At 34.2% G+C, this 17,751-nt stretch overlaps 1 protein-coding gene across 4 annotated transcripts in view; it reads right to left on the bottom strand.

Moving 5' to 3' along the window:
* Positions 1 to 17,751, bottom strand: part of anne (polyamine-transporting ATPase anne boleyn) — a 220,760-nt gene that overhangs the window by 80,212 nt on the left and 122,797 nt on the right. For all 4 annotated transcript variants that reach the window (XM_085821861.1, XM_085821859.1, XM_085821860.1 and 1 more), the window contains 2 exons: positions 6,460 to 6,591; positions 4,756 to 4,914 (listed from right to left, as the gene is read on the bottom strand). In XM_085821861.1, the coding sequence (XP_085677987.1) occupies positions 4,756 to 4,914; positions 6,460 to 6,591 (291 nt within the window). The remainder of the gene's footprint in view (positions 1 to 4,755; positions 4,915 to 6,459; positions 6,592 to 17,751) is intronic.

The raw sequence follows: 17,751 nt of genomic DNA, 5'->3' as shown, positions 1-17,751 counted from the left end.
CAGGACAAAGCAAAAATACATAAACCCTCAAAACATCTTTATTAAAATTTGAAAAACGTAGAAAAATATAAAAAGAGAAGGTGAAAGTTTTCAGATTTTATATTACATCCAAAGGGGCTTTTTTTATTGTTTTGTGTGTTACCTTTATTTATTACTTTTATTTATTATTTTCCTTTATTTATTAAATATCATGTTCTTCCCATTTAAAACATAAAATTCAATTCAACAGGGGGAAAAAAAAATCACACTAAAAAATAAATGTGATTCTCGCATGAAGACCATGTTGTCCAAGTTTTTCTTATTTTTATTCACAACACATCTCCTACATAAACATATTAGACTGAGATATAATCCAAGTATAATTAATCAGATAATCCAAGAAAAAGAATAAAGAATAAAAGATCATATGATCATTTTATTTTCAACAATTTCAAAAGTGAACTGACACAACATGACAAATAATAATAATAATAATAATAATGCCCCTTCTGGCTTGCTGCTTTGGGATAACCTAAAAACCATCAGCGGTCATGAAGGCAGACTTTTCAATGGACAAAACTAAAAGTTTCCTTTTGGTTCCACCTGGCAAAAAGACACTGAAGGTATAAAAACTGACTTACTTCACTATTCTGCCAAGTTTCAAATGTACACAAATATGGCTGTTATGGTAAAAAAAACTAGGCTTATCAGCAATGGGACAGCTTTTAAATTGTTGATAATTCTATATCCATACTTGCCAACCTATGACACTCAAAAATCAGGAGATTTTTCACAATGTTAAAAAGACTTTTAAATGATAAAAATATAGTTTTTAATAATGAATTAACTTCAAATAGTTACTAAGTCTTAAATGAAAACATTTTTATTACTTGCGTTTTTATTACTTACGTTAAGGGAAAAAAAAAAAAAAAGACACTTTAATCAGTTTTCATACAAATGTTATGAACAGTGGCAGATTTTGCTTTCGTTAAGAAAGAAACTTCATAATTTTGTTCATAGCAATTGCCACTTAGGAAAATAAAAGTTTTTCTAATGTGCCATCACTAAAATTAGATCTAAATTTAGTCCTCGTTTTCGCAACAACACTGAAAATCCTCTCACACTCCGCATTACTATGGGGAACTGTCAAGATGGCCAACATAATTCTAGACAGTTCACTATATTTCAAAATTCCACCAGCACCTTTCAGTTTTCCAATTAAACTCCACTGGGTGTCAATGCTAGCTGATTTTATAACTTCATCCAAGTTTTCTAATTGTAAACTTCAAAATTGCGAGTGCAGTATATCAGTAGCAACATCAATATCATCATCTTTCATGACTAAACGAAGTAACACAGGAAATCTGTTCAAAAATATTTTATATCAGAAAAAGATGCATTTGCTACAGCAGAAACATCACAAACTTTAGCATGGAAAATCACTTCATCGTTGACTGGAAATTTATGTAGTATGTAATCACATACTCGACAGAAGTAAACTTCTAACATGAAGATAAAACTTATTTTTGTCTTCTTCCACTACTTTTGTAGTTGCAGCTCCTATTACCAAATCTTCATCTTTCTTCTTATTTTCTATTTCACCATAAATCACATCATATATAGAATTACAAGACAAAACACAGACTGGTTTTACAAACTTTGATAAAATGTCTTTAAACCGATCATAAATCATTGATTGCAAAACATGAATTAATGGAATTCTGCTTTGTAGAATTGTGTTAAGAACATAGAATGATGGCAAAATGAATTGTAAAAAAAAAAAAAAAAAAGCAAAAAGCTTTGTTAAGGTCCGAAGAAAAATCATAAATATTCGTTCTTCACAAGATAAACTTACAGTAATCGGAAAATGTTTCGTGTGTTGAGCAATTTTTTTTTATTTTGAGAGAAATTTGTATCAGCTTTATGGCTTATATTTTGCAGCATTATTTTGAGAACTGCAAGGTTGAATTGCTGAATGATGCAGAAATTTATTTTTCTCAAACCTATTTTTAACAATGGAAGTAGTAACTACATCTCCATTTACTTAGGTACTTTATAACTTTCAATAGAGCCTTTTATCTTAACTCTCGAAGCATTTGCTTCTTCTTTAAAAAATGCAAGAAGTGGGTTCCATTGATCGAGGATTCTAGATAAGCATTTCTTTAAAGACAGCCAGCGTGTACACACGTTTCAAAATTTTTCTCATTTCAATATTATGCAGCTGTTGGAACTGTTTCAATTTTTCCTTTCTTTTAGAACTCGAGATAATAATAAATATCAACAATGTGTTCATCCACATTTATTGGTAAAGAAGCTGCTCCTTTTTCAGCTGCTAAATTTAAGAGGTGACAGGTGCACCTTATAATCTGCAAATCTGAATTTGCCTTTCTTAAGATGCCTGCAACACCAGTCTTCAAGCCTACCATTACTGGTGCATCATCGGCACAAAGTGCTAAGCAATTATCCAGAGGGACTGCATTTTCTTTTAAAGTTTTAATAATTAGTTGTGCTGTATTAAAGCCTGTCGAATGTCTTTCTAAAGTGGGGACAGAAAGTAAACTGCACTCAATTTCTGAAGACTCTGGATTAAAAAAAGAAACAACAATTGGATATAGTTTTGAATTGGTATTATTGCTTCCATCCGTAGAGAGGCAGAACGGAACTGTTTTAATGGAATCAATAACTGAAGATTTATTTTTCAAACCCATTTCTTTAACAATTGCACCTGTTTTGGTCCTTGCACTTGAGTATTTCTTAGCGATTTCACTATTGGGGAAACATTTTTCTAAATAAAGCTGCAGCGTGATCCGATGCATTCAGTGGCATGTTGTGCTCCAGTAAAAAGGCAGAGAACAGACATTCTGCATTAATCTCTTTTTGGTCTTTTGTTTCCGAAGAAAAATTTAATTTTTCGTTTTTTTTTTTTTTTTTTTTTAAACAACTCATGTTGTTCTTGTGCTTTTGTGTACGCACATGTTTGAGAACATCTGCCCTTCCACCATGCGAAATCGAAAAATCGCAACGACAGATGGTACACATCGCAAATTTATTACATCTCCTTGAGGAAATAATGGAAGAAAAGTCAACTGTGTACGATTTTTGAAACGTGCACGAGTATTTCACCTTTCTCGCAGACATAACAAAAGATGATAATTTCTAAAACTATTTCCCAATGGCATGTCTACTCACACAACTCAGGAGAAGATGAACGAAATAACGAAAGAACATCCAAATAACGGCCAACAGTATTGAGCTTGTTTTGTGCTCATTGGCTAATATATGCCAGATGACACGCAGGGGAGCTCGATGCCCATTGGAGAACTGGAGAAAGACGTTTCTCGATACGTATGCTGTCACTCGCAAAGCAAAAATTCTCATATGATTCGCAAGGTTTTATTTTAGATATAATCTAGAGAAAATTCAGTTGCTTTCAGACGTCCAAAATCACTTTTTCTTTTTTTTTTTTTTTTTTTGATCCATATAACATTAAGCCAAGTTCTATAAAAATTGCGAGAAATACTAAGAATAAGAAAAAGTCGGGAGAAATATATTGTAAATCAGGTTGGCGGGAGAGCGGTCAAAAATCGGGAGTCTCCCGCCTAAATCGGGAGAGTTGGCAACTCTGTATATCTATTGCATGTAGGTTAACTAAAGGCATAAAAATCTTAACTGGAAGCTAAGAACAACATAACTTAATCCTTTTTAAAGCAAAAATCTACAATTTACCAACATATAAGAATTAAAAAAACTGACCTCACTGAGCTAAGCAACAGAGTGGGTTTATATATACATATTTACTTTTGGTGCAAGGGAGGTGCACAACTACGTTATGGCAGTCCCATATACAAAATTTCAACGTTCTGAGGTTACTTGTTTTCACATTATTTTAGATGCATATCTATTCTAAATCCATTCTTAATCAGTTTTATAATTTGTTTGGGGAAAAAGAGTCCTTTATTCTGTCCATACATACAGATGTCAGACAAAAACATTGTTAAATTGCATTCAATAGTCATTTTTTTTTTTTTTTTTTTTTTTTTTAAATATGATACATGGAATTTTTAATGACTACAGTACTTCCTTTACTTCATACAAAGAAATAAAAGAGACTCGGATGGCTTCTGAGCACTTCAAATGTGAAAATGCACTTAATGTAGGCATTACTAGCTTATGAGGGGTAAGGAATAATTTCAGTTCTACAGACAGAAAATATTAAAAAATCCAAATGTGAAACCATAATTCCCTCTCTTGTTCTAAAGAATAGAAGGAACACTGGACAATTAAATTTCATCCTCATTCCAGGGGGGGGAAGAGAAACATGACACAAGAAGAAAACAGTATTAATTGTTTTACGCAGCACACTCTTATTTTTGTCTTTAAGTAGACGTTCACTTGAAAATCAAAGATGTAAACTGAAAATCAAAGGTGCAAAAGAATCACGCTGCATAATTTCTGAAAAGAAGAGTTAAAGAACTTGGATTTAAGGGAGTACAACAATAGTTATGCTAATATTACTGCATTATCCATTTCAAAGAATGTTACAGCTACTGTCTTCAGTGCTAAGTTATTTTACTTGGACTCTATGTTTATTACTATCTATACATGCAAAAAATTCTCGCTAATTTGCGCAATTTGAACTTATTATCAGACTTCACAGAAATGTGATAAAAATGTCCATTTCACTTGGGGCATTCATTAGACTGATATAACTTAAATTACAGATAAGTGCATCAAATTTAATATCACAAAAAAATAAGGTATCGGAACAAAACTTACCAGTTCTCACAACAACAGCTAAAACTTTGTTATTCTGATAATACCTTGTCTGGATAACTTGAGTTCCACAAAAAAGGGTATGTCGTTTGTGAACAAGAGGGGTATAAATTTCATCATCATGTTTTGTTAGAGGTGTTTTTGTTTCAGGTATACTTTCACCTAAAGAAATATTTGATTATATCTAATGAATGGACAGAAAGTATCTGTAAAACTTCAGCCTTGAAACGGGTTTAAGCGTTCACTTACATAAAGGATATTATTACATTTTCTGATAAGCATTCATGTCAAACATCATACTAAATATAGATAATAATGCATATTTTCTAAAATACTTGCAAATAATAAAATGGTGCTGGTATTATTTTAATAATTTTTATACGGTTTGTTGCATGAGATTACATGATACATTGTTTCCCATGAGAACACTGACACACACATTTACATATATTAATTTTTTCAAAATAATTTAACACATTCATCAAAGACATTTTTAAGCAAAATCACAAAATCAAAGCAATAGTTAATAAAATAAACCAATATTTACACACGTGGGACAACAGTTAGAAATGCATTTAGAGTCACTTTAAAGTGACTCCTGCCAAAACTTCTAAAATATTTCTAAGCCTGCATTTTGAATTTGCATATATGCTGTTTGATATGCAAACTACTTTAAATTTTATTTATTTCATATTTTCTCATTATCCATAAAGAATTAGGGAAGCCTTCTGGAATAAAATATTCTTGAAACTTAGAACCTATATAGTTAGATAACAAGGCCGTTTTTACCCATTTAACATACAGGCCATGTGTAATATCTGGCTGTAACAAAAGTTTTCTGCGAAAAAAAATGTTCTTAAAGTTAAGGGGGGGAAAAAAACATGAAAGCAGTACTGCGCTGTCCATATTCAGCCAACCAATACTGCATCCATTAATACACACCTTTTTTCATGGTAGGATCATATAACTTTGAAAATAAGCTACTGTTTGCTACTCTGTAGAAGGAAGATCCCAGATCTTTCCTTCATCCTTTCTTTCAAAACACAGCAATAACAGTTAATTTACATCCTTGTTCATAAAAACATATGATGGTTTATGAGAATTCATAGAGTTTACATCAAATAAAAGTGCAGATGTTATGAATGTGCTGTGACATACCGTTCATCCATAAATGGCACTAAATCGTGCTGCTTGGCTAGTTTCACAGTTGATGGCATAATATGGAAATACCCAAATATGTTTTACCATTCTTTTGAACTTATTTTTTATGTTTAACTGAATTAATGTTAAAATTCCATAGCTCTCTTAAATAAAATTTTAACTGTAATTCTCACCCTTAGTATCATACTAGTAAAATTTTCCAGCCAAATGCAAAGGGAATATCATTAAAATATTTCTAATCAGCTTCGTGATAATAAATCTCATGAACATTAGCATTTCTAAGGCAAAAAATTTATTGTAAATTTCAATTATTCTCAGAATAAATTTTAATAAAAATTAATTCTACATATTGCAAATTATTATGACACCATGAACAACTGACACATACTGCAACAATGAAAAAGCTTATTCCTATAACGATGGAAAAATGAGTACATTTAACTTCACAATGACCTAAAGTTTGCACATATATAAATATGTATGACATAATACTGCATTGCACTTTAAGTAAAGAATTATGAAACAAAAATTAGCATGTCTACTTACCTGTCAACATGCTTTCATTGACAATGCAATTACCAGCAATTAATACAGCATCACATGCCATCAGGCAACCATGCTCTGGTATAACTATAACATCTCCAGGTACAAGGTCAGCAGCTGGTATATCTTCAAATACTAGGTGAAAATTATAAAATCAGGAGAAAGAAATAAATAATATCAAGTTTTAAAATTATTAGCTACAGAATGAATTCTTTTCTGCTATCTATAAAGATGCACAAGTAGCAGTAAGTATGGTTATACCTTTTTCAACTTTTCAATGTTAATAGTATCAGGGATAAGTTTCAGTTTGAGCAACTCATTATACATGACATCAAGTTGATCTCACCATTACACAGCATGATTTTTTTCTCATAAATATTCATCTTGGCTGTTGATATTCAAGCATGGCCAGGTGGTCTGCATGATTTCTTCTTCTTAGGGTTATCGTAGTGGATCCATTTTTTATCACCGGTGACTATATAATGCAAAAAAAAAACTTTCATTTATGCCTGGGAAGCAGCATTTCACGCGTAAAAAATCGGCATTCATTGTTTCTTGGCTTCGGTTCATATGGAACCCAATTTCCTTGCTTTTGAATCTTCCCAATGATTTTAAACGCTATGAAATTGCTTGTTGAGTCACTCCTAATATAAGTACAAGTTCTACTTGTGTTTGGCATGAATGTTCATCCAATAATGCTTTCGATTCCGCGTCTTCATGCACTTCTGCTCCGCTCTTTGTCTTTGACGTCAAATTCACCATTCTCAAACTTTTTAAACCGCTCACCGCAACTTCTCTCACAGGGTTCATAGCCACATTTTAGTTAAAAAAATAAGCACCTATAAGCACTTTTCAAGCACATTTTAAGAAAAAAAAATAAGCACCTGTCTAATTACATCATACACAACTGCATAACCTTAAAAATTAGACTTGTAATTTAAAATAGGAGAAATGAAGTATTTATTAAGAGACAACAAGCATTACCTCAACCATAAAACATAATTACCTTTTTTTTTTTTTTTTTTTTTTTTTGTTTTAAATAATAGTTCAATTTACAGAACTTGTTTACAATGAGAGAATAAAAAAACTATGAAGAACTAAACTATATTACAAAATTTAATGATGAAATTTCAGTTCAAAATAGAGAAAATAAATAATAATAAGGTATATTTATTGTATTCGCTTTGAACCTAATAATAAATACAAATTATTTTTCCACTCATATTGATATTTAAATAATTTAAATCTAAATTCTGAACATTTTCTAAATTTTCATTGTATATCAGTTTTCTTTTAACAGATACTGCAAGCAAAATAATTTAAGTAAAAAAGAGGAACATTTCTGAAATCAGAAGACAGAAATTTGCTTCATGCAGTCATCTTTGACAGTAAAAGGTTAACTAACCCGCACACTTTGAAATTGGCGAATATTCGGACAGTCGAGCATAACTTGAAGAAGCAGATGGGGGGGTAAACTGTAGCCGTTCTTTAGATTTTTCTGCTAAATAAATGCTTTTGACATTTCAATATGTGCATCACATAAAAATAAACCAACGAAAGTAGAAAATATTCTGCTTAGCAAGCACAGTAAAACTCTTTCAAGTGTTTATAAACAAATCTCAGACTGAACATCAAAATTAATTATCTCTGCAAAATATCGCAAACATTATTGTGCAATACGTGCGCCGTAATTCTTCCCTACACGATATTACGCAATCGGAATCAACAACTGCCGGTATTGGGAGAATAAAGAACTAAATAACTGGGGTGTTTTTCATTCTAATTTTCAAAAGATGGCGTTAAATTTCCGGAATAGAATCATTCTTCGCTTGGGTTGGTAGACCGCAGAACTTTTAGTCCTATTCAATCCAAAGTGACAAAAAAAAGGGGGGGGAGGTCCGTTGCTTGTTTTGCAGCAAACTGTAACAGTTTCAATATTCAAGATTTTGCGGAGAAAGGCGAGACCTCCCAACCTTCGTACTGTATAATATATTGGCCAAAAAAAATTAAATTATTTTGACTATTTGATTACTTTCCCTTTATTTAAGCCATTCCAAATATTATTCCTTAGAAAGCTAATCTGTGTTAAAACAGAACCATTTTTGTAAGTTTACTATACTTCAGCAGTTACTGCAACTATGTTATTATAAACATTCATATATATGCTCATAATAGAAGCATAACGATCATAATAAACACGAATATGAACTGACCAAGTGGAACGAGAATGCAAATTTTTAAGATCTTGATAGAAATTCAAACATGTATAGTATTTGGGTGGGAGGAAAAGAATGCCGAATGTAGTAAAATTTTCACTGCTTTCGCAATTCTTTGACCAATAGAAGGACGGGCACCTGTCTGTACTCTTCATGCACACCAAAGGTTATGTTAATGCAGAGAAAGGGGAAAAGCTATTTCCGGGAGTATGACTCACCATCTGACATTCCATATTAGGAAGAAAAGTTGTTTATTTAGTTTCGGCTTTGGTACGGGGGAAAATAGCGCGTTCATTAAAAAAAAAAAGCACTAAAAACAAAAAAATAAGGGCTTTAAAGAAAAAGTAAGCACCTATAAGGGCCTTTATATTTTATTTTCAAATATAAGGACTTATAAGCACTTATAAGGACCGCTACGAACCCTGTCTCACTTAAGGCAGCATCACCATATGCTTCTACAAGCAATCGATGTACCTCAGCTGCAGATTTCTTCAAATTAAAGAAGTAAATCAAATGTTCCACAAATGGCGCTCATTCGGCTCAAAACTTGACATTTTCGTATAAATAAATATATGATGCTGATATAAAGTAGCTAATATTTTTAGGTTATGTTGTTTGCACGTGTATGACGTGATTTCTTACATTATAAAAGTATTGTGGTATATTAAGAACTATCGATGTGGTATATCATAATCGGACTAAAAGCTAGCACAGCGACAAGCATTGAACCACACGCAGGAATAAGAAAATGACTGGAATGCGAATAGCTGTACATATAAGTGTGTATGCGAGTGATGATATATTTTATATATATAATAAAGCAGTATGTAGAGTAAAAGACTGTGTCTTGTGAAATAATTACCCACTAACGGATACATAGTATCTGGCGACGATGTATGTTGAATTTAAGGTAACACTAAAGTGCATAATGCAATCGAAATAAGGATTAGGGATTCCTCAATGACTGCTCAAGGTAAAGCTTTTATAATCATTTTTTCTTCGGAAGACACATCATGGAGCAGCTTGTAACTGATTAATAATGCAGAATAGAGCTCTAATGGAGAGACTTACTTCAGTTATTCCACAAATGGATAATTCGAAACTTTCGGTTCAGTTTGAAAAATATAATGAACCCGAAGAACAGTTCGATTCCTTTTTGGAGAGATTTAAACATTATTTAGATATACAAAATGTTTCACAAAACAAGCGTTGGAAAGTACTGATTTCTAGTATGTTCGAAAAAATGTATAGTCTCTTAAAAAACTTGCTGGCTTCCGATAATCATTCCGATAAAGATTATGAAGTGTTAAAACAACATTGAGAAATCATTTAAATCCTAAGCGACTTGTAATTCCTAGCAGATAGGTATTTTTAAATCGAAAGCAGCACGAGGGGGAAACATAAATCGAAAGCAGCACGAGGGGGAAACAATCAGTGTGTATATGGCAGAGTTAAGGTCACTTGCCATACCGTGTGTTTAAGATCAGAATATGTTGTGGGATATATTTTTTAGTGGTCTTAGAGATAGAGCTATTCTGGATAGATTTTTTGAGTAGAATAATATCAGTTTAGATGACACTTTAAAAATAGCTTTGGCAATGAATGGAAAAAGCACTAAAAGGTGCAAATGAAATAATTGGGAAACCAGTAGAAATTAAAGAATTTAGTGCCAGAAATAAAAGTAAATCTCAGTCGCTCCAAAACAAAAGTTTGAAAAACAAAACTTCACAGCTAAGAGTGCTAAAGACAAAATGTATTCACGCTGTACAAAGACTGACCATGATAGAAATTCTTGTAAATTTAAGACAAGTATCTGCAGATTTTGTAAGAAAAATCGGGCACATTGAAAGGGCATGCTACGATGCTTAAAAAAAAAAAAAAAAAAAAAAAAAAAAAATAATAATAATAATAATAATAATAATAATTAAAAAAAATAAATGAATGAATGAATGCGAAACAAAAACAATTAGATGTAGGAAATGAAAACACAGGTTATTCCAGTAAGGTGAAAAATAGGAAACCGCCCATTATGGTCCAAATGAACATAGAAGGAAAACTGGTAGCTATGGAACTGGATACAGGGGATACAGTATCGGTAATGAGTTAAAAAAAATTCTGGTATTTAAAACATAAAATGGAGAAAAACTTATACCTTCAGGATTTACTACAGTTAAGGTAGAATATAAAAGTCAAAATAAAAACTTAAATCTTTACATTGTTAAAGAAAACCTTGATACAATATTTGGACGAGAATGGCTTTCAGAAGTAAATTTAGATTGGTTCTCAATAAAGTCAATTTCTGTCTCGCAAAAGACTAGTTTAAATAAATTATTGGAACAATATAAAGAGATTTTTGACGGAAAATTAGGAAAGATAAAAAAATGAGGTTCAACTTGAATTGAAGCCAAATGTTACGACAAAATTTTGTAGAGCTAGACAAGAACCATTTGCATTAAAGGGCTCAATAGATGAAGAAATTGATCACTTGAAAAAAGAGGGTATAATCGAAAAGGTTGAAACTTTGGAATGGGCAACTCCGGTAGTACCAGTAATTAAGCCGGACGGCTCTATATGACTTTGTGCTGACTACTCAGTGACAGTAAACCCAAATATTGTTACGCAGCAACATACTTTGCCAACAATAGAGGAAATATCTTCATGTTTGAGCAGAGAAATGCATTTTTCAAAAATTGATTTTAAACATGCTTAATTACAAATTAAAGTACACCCGGAGATTAAAAAATTGTTAACAATAAACACACAGAAAGGATTATATAAGTGTAAGAGATTACTGTTCGGGCTAAATGCAGCGCCGGCAATCTAGCAACATTACGTAGACGAATTATTCCACAGAATGGAAGGGTGTAAGGTCTTCATGGATGATGTGCGAATAACAGGGGCAGATGATGAGGCACATTTAAATACTTTAAAAAATTTCTTTGAGAAATGTGAAACTCACAGGCTGAAATTAAATTTAGAGAAAAGTAAATTTTTTTAGGATGAGATAAAACTTTTAGGTCATAAAATTGATGCAAATGGTTTACATAAGACTGATGAAAAAATATCAGCGATTGCAAAAGCCTCAAGACCAAAAAATGTCCAGGAAATTTAAAGCTTTTCGGGATTGGTTAATTTTTATGGAAAATTTTGCCCTAAATTAGTGACAATCGCAAATTCTTTATATCAATTTACTAAATAAAACTCAAAATAGGTTTGAACAAAGGATTGTCATGAGGCTTTTCTAAATATTAAAAAAGAATTGTATTCACAAAAAGTTTTGATGCATTATGATCTAAAATTGCCCTTAACATTGGCAACAGATGAATCACCAGTGGGGTTAAGTGTGGTACTTTCTCACAAACTTCCTGATGGAACAGAAAAGCAAACTGCATATGCTTCTAGAACACTGACTGGAATGTCCTTGAAGGCTCATGGAAGTAAGTATCCTGCCCATTATTTAGGAGACAAAGGCTATGATCTTCAATCATCTGCTCAATTTATCTTCCTCGGCAATTTGTACTTTTACTACCCCAGAGCGGACTGTGGCCCCTAAAATCTCCTATTATGATAAATGGCTTAGGCAGCTGCTCTATAAGACCATTTAAATCTTGCTGATCAATGTGCTCGTTTGGAAGCAAATATAGAGAAATGACTGAAATAACAATATCAAAATTTGATTGAGTACTTGGAGGGATGTCGTTAAAGGAAAGGAATTTGATGGATAGTCCAGCGAGATGAGGAGACCTCCACCTCCACTGGCATGCTCACCTGCAAGGTTATCCTTCGTGACAAAAGAAAACCTCCCAAGTTTTGCCTCTTGTTCTGGTTTCAGATTTGTTTTCTGTATTGCGAAGCATACAGGATGATAAGCATTGATAATAGCTTTGATGTCGATCAAATTTCGGTGGAAACCGCGACAGTTCCATGAGACGAGGGTGGCCATTATGAATGGTTTTTGTTTTTCCTGTGCTGCTTTTTACTTTTTCGTGGAAGTAAATGCTTCAGAACTTCTAGACCCTCTTCTACTTCCATACTATCTGAATCAACAGATTCAGATACAGTCAAATGTCGTTAATTCGGACACCCATAATCCGGAATGATCTATAATGCGGACCTCAAAGCTAAAAACTTTCTGCGCGTCCGCCGCGTTGACGCATGAGCGTAAGACCTTTTACCACTGCACGTATGCGTGTGCGCAAGCGCCGAAAACGTTTTCGCGTGCGCGTTTTATGTATAACGGACGGTATAAGCTAAAATTATCTAATTATCTATTTCAGTTAAAGTTGATGATTGCGTTGTTCCTTAATCTTCGAATTGGATCTGGCTTATTATTTTTTGCAGACTGTAAGAGCAATTTTATAAAAGTAAACTTGAACTTTTGATTTTGTCAAATAGAATTTCTGATTCTGGAGCTCCCAAAGGATCGTACAAAACGAAAGTATGTTTCGATGTCCATCAAACTAAAAGTGGAATTGCTGCAAAAAATGGATAAAGACATGAAGAATGTGACAGAGGTTAGTGAAAATGAAAAAATTTCGATTGACAAGTTAGTCGGTATTCTCCGCACAGCAATTAACGGGACTTGAACAGCGGAACTTTGTAACTGAACAAGAAATTATGTCTGTTTATAGAATTAAAGAGAAAGTATCACATAAAACGATGCAACTTAAACAACTTACATGAAAGAAATGTTTAATAAAGTAAACAAATAAATATAAAGCTTTTTTTTTTTTTTTTTTTTTTTTTTTTTTTTTTTTTTTTTTTTTGTATATTTTGATACCCTTTAGATTATACTTGTTCTTTATTTCATAAATTACGGTTTCATATTTTTAATTTTAGAATTTCTGCATGCCATCTTACGAGATTATAAACTGATTATCTATAATCCGGAAAAATCGATAATCCGGAATCGCCGAAGTCCCAACGAGTCCGGATTAACGACTTTTGACTGTAGTATGGAAGTAGAAGAGAGTAGTGAATCAACAGATTCAAATAGTATGGAAGTAGAAGAGGGTAGTGAATCAACAGATTCAGATATCATCCCATCAAAAGAGCCATTGCTGGGGCTTCTACTTTTATTTATTATTTTCTGAGTCACATTTTTAGGTTTGCCTTGTATTTCTTTTTTTTGGGGGGGGAGGTACCATATGGGTTGCATTTTCTTTTTTCTTGTAATCTGTCGAGTTTTGTTTGGCGAGGTCCGCATACCAACTCAAGTTTGGGTGGCAACTGTATGAGATGTTTTAAGAGCACTGGCATAAGATGTATTTGGTCTAACCTGTGTGCTTTGGACTAATCTTCTGGCTTCAGCATATGTGATGTTCCTAGTTACTTTTGCAGTCTGGACTTCGTTTTCTGATTTCCATTTTGGGCACAAGCGAGAAAATGCTGGGTGTTCACCCTTACAATTTAGACACAAAGGCGCAGCGGTACAATTATCAAAATCGTGACCAATCTGTCAGCATCGGGCGCATGTGAGGCTGCCACGACATGACATCTTAGAATGGTCAAAGCGCTGGCATTGAAAGCATCGCATAGGGTTTGGAATATAAGGTCTTACAGGACAATTTAGTCTTATATTCTTAGGCAGATCAGGCATGTTGAAAGTAAGGATCACGTGTTTCGTATCAATTTGTATTCTTTATGCATCTTGATTCGCTTTTCACCACAGACATTTTGGCTAGATAGCTCTGATGCGATCACTTCTTCGGGAACACACAGAAGGTCAATTTCCGAGATTACACCACAACAGTAATTCAAAGACTTATGTGCTGTCACAGAGACACTCGCTTGCCCAAGTTTGGTTACTTGAAGTAAAGAAGCAGACTGGGTGGCTGAATTTGTATCAACAAGTCTCCAAAGCGGAGACGCTTTATATTTCTGGGCTCACCAATACAAGAATGAATGTACTTATTTATTACAAAAGGTGACATCTTTTGCAGCTCGCCAGAAGGACTAGACATAACAAGGAAACCGGGACTATTTGCATCTGTATGTATTTTTTCAGCAGTAGATTTTTCACAACTAGAACTTTGAGCGACTTGAGTGACTTCGAAGTCTTTAATTAGGCAAATGTGTGAATTAACCATATTGAAGGAAAAAAGATTCTTCACGTCCAACGGCCCCGCGCTCCATGGAGCATAACAAGGGAACACAGATTCCTGTGTTAGGTCTAGCCATGCCTATACACAACCTGAAGGCCATAGTTGGCTTTCCTGAAAGCAGGTACTCCCAAGAGCTTATACCCAAGTCACTGACACAAGGACTAGTGACCAGCCGATTGACACCCTTGAGGATGACTAAGGTGTCTCCTGTTTAGCTGAAGCAGAGGCCAAAGCAGTGTGTTGGGGACAGTACCTTGCCCCTCAACTACCAGGACCCTCCTTTCCAGCAACACCGGTCTCCACGCATAGCAAACACGTGGGCAGATTTCTCGCCACTCGAAAACTAAAAACAAGGGCTGTTCCAGTTTCTCGTGATGAGCCCCAACCTCCGAAGAGGAAAACCACAAGGGAGAATGCACAGAAAAAGTATCAGCTCAGAGGAGAGGATAGATCACTGGGGCCCCAGGATCATGACACCCGTCTCACCAAGAAGATGATCCCCTTGAAGGGCTAGAGTACCTCGGGATTGCCACACCCATACTCACAAAAGTGAGACCCTGAGGGCTGTCTGTTCAGGATGATGTAATTATTTTTCGCAGATTGAAACTCTTCCAATCACTGCCAGAGATTTTGCTAAAGAAACTGAAATAGATGCTGAACTCAGTCCTCTCTTAAGAATACTTCAAAGCAGCAGTGAATTAAAAGGAAAAAGAGATGGAGTACAGTCTCCAAGATGGCTGTATAATGTATGGTCAATGCGTTTGTATTCCAAAACCATACCATGATAATGTTTTGAAAGAAATGTACCACGGACACTTAGGGACTGTAAAGATGAAAGCAATTGCTAGATTTTACGTATTTTGGAATGATATAGATAAAGATATTGAAAATACTTCCCAAAAATGTTCTGAATGTGCAAAACATAAAATAGATCCTCCTAAGGTAAAAGTTAATCATTGCAAGTACCTGAGCGCTCCAATGGAACGTATTCACATCGATTATGCAGGACCTATTTTTGAGCACATTTTTTTAATAATCGTCGATGTTTCAAAACAATAGAATGTTTACAGGACTTTTTTGCATGATTTAGATTACCAATTTGTTAATGAGTGATAATGGACCATAATTAATTTCACATGAGTTTAAGATATTTCTACAAAGTAATGGAATCAAACACAAAACTACAGCACCATTTAAACCATCTAGTAATGGGCAAGCTGAAAGGTATGTGTTTACAGTAAAACAATCTTTAAGAACAATGCAAAATTATCCAGGAACGTTGAGACAAAAACTCAGTACATTTTTGATGCAAAACAGGAAAGCTCCAAATTGAACTACTCTACAAAGACCTGCAATGCCAATGCTAGGAAAATTTGAGGAAGAGTATATTTATTGAGACTAGATCTCAAAAGAAGGGTGGAAGACAGAGTTCGAAAAGAAACCTACGAGTTTGCAGACCGAGGATTTAAAGTAGGAGATAGAACGGTAGTAAGAAATTATCGCCAAGGTGACAGACGATGGAGATTTGGAACCATCCAATCCAAGGATGGGCAGCTTCGTTATACCATAAATTAGATGGTCAGCTATGGCGACAACATGTCGATCAGATACGTAATGAAGAAACCATTACAGATGAGGGGTTCATACGTCCACCTCCAGCTCTCGTGATTTCCAAAGAGCCTGATAAGAATTCCAGAACCATCCAAAGATAATAGCCACCAGGCAGATGTTCCATCCACCAGACCTGCGGCTGATACAACCAGGTTACCAAAGAAACCAGCAGTGCCACAACCTTTGCGTCGGTCCAGTAGAATTCAACGTTCCCCAGTTAGACTGCAGTTATGATAAAGGGGGAGGGATGTGATATATCGAGAACTATTGATGTGGTATATCATAATCGGACTAAAAGCTGGCACAGCGGCAAACATCGAAGCGCGCACAGAAATAAGAAAATGACTGGAATGTGAGTAGCTGTACATATATAAGTGTGTATGCGAGTGACGATATATTTTGCATATATAATAAAGTAGCATGTAGAGTAAAAGAGTAAGTCTTGTGAAATAATTACCCACTAAATGATATACGGTAAGTACCAAAAGTAAATACATCTCTTTTTGTCTTTAAATCTACAAGAGATGCAGCTAAAATATTCAAACGCGCTGGCTGTTCAGAATAGTTAGTAACCACGGAAGGCACATAATCTACCATTAACAGTTCATAATGCAAACACTTGAAAGATATATTGTTAGGATGAGCCCATGCGATCAGACCGAAGTTATACAGGTTAATAATACAATATGGATACGATGTCTGATTAGTTTTGGTCTAATAAGAGCACTCATCCCCAAAAGGTCAGAGTTCTGCTGCATGCATTAGCTCTAGAACTGCTAGAGTTATCCAAAAAGTAAGGTATGATTCAAGGAACCATAATTGATTTAACGAGGCATTCATGGTTTCACCCTTAATACGGCATGTACTTATACATGCATGGCTTAATCTTTAAGACAAGCATATGACTACTCGCAGGATCAACCTGGCAGCTTTTGTACATTCATAACATTCAAGCTGCATGCAAATGAAATCTGCCAGTGATGGCGCATACTTTGGAAACGCGCTGGAAGTCGCTGTTCAACCAAAGACTCTTCTTCTTTTATTTCACACGTGTGGAATCTTATTTCGTGCTTTCAGTAGCAGTTCAAAACTCCCTACATCCTCCACGTTATCAGCGCCAACCGAACTGGCATGTAGCTAGTTCGTTCACTATTGGGCTTCACATCAGGTTAAAACTAGTTATTTCAATTTCTATAAGCCACTTAAATGGTGAATATATATATATTAGCAATAATGATTTCATTCAAAAACTTCATTTAATGTACCATAATTTTCGGTGGATAAGGCACCCTAGCATATATGCTACACACATGAAAATTGACTTAACAGAATTAAAGTTTATTGGATAAGCACCAAAAGCAGCA

Source organism: Stegodyphus dumicola, chromosome 8 (assembly GCF_044657685.1).
Source record: "Stegodyphus dumicola isolate Sdum_Otavi_A_Nest chromosome 8, ASM4465768v1".
Lineage (NCBI taxonomy): Eukaryota > Metazoa > Arthropoda > Arachnida > Araneae > Eresidae > Stegodyphus > Stegodyphus dumicola.
This window is presented reverse-complemented; position numbering and strand designations above follow the sequence as displayed.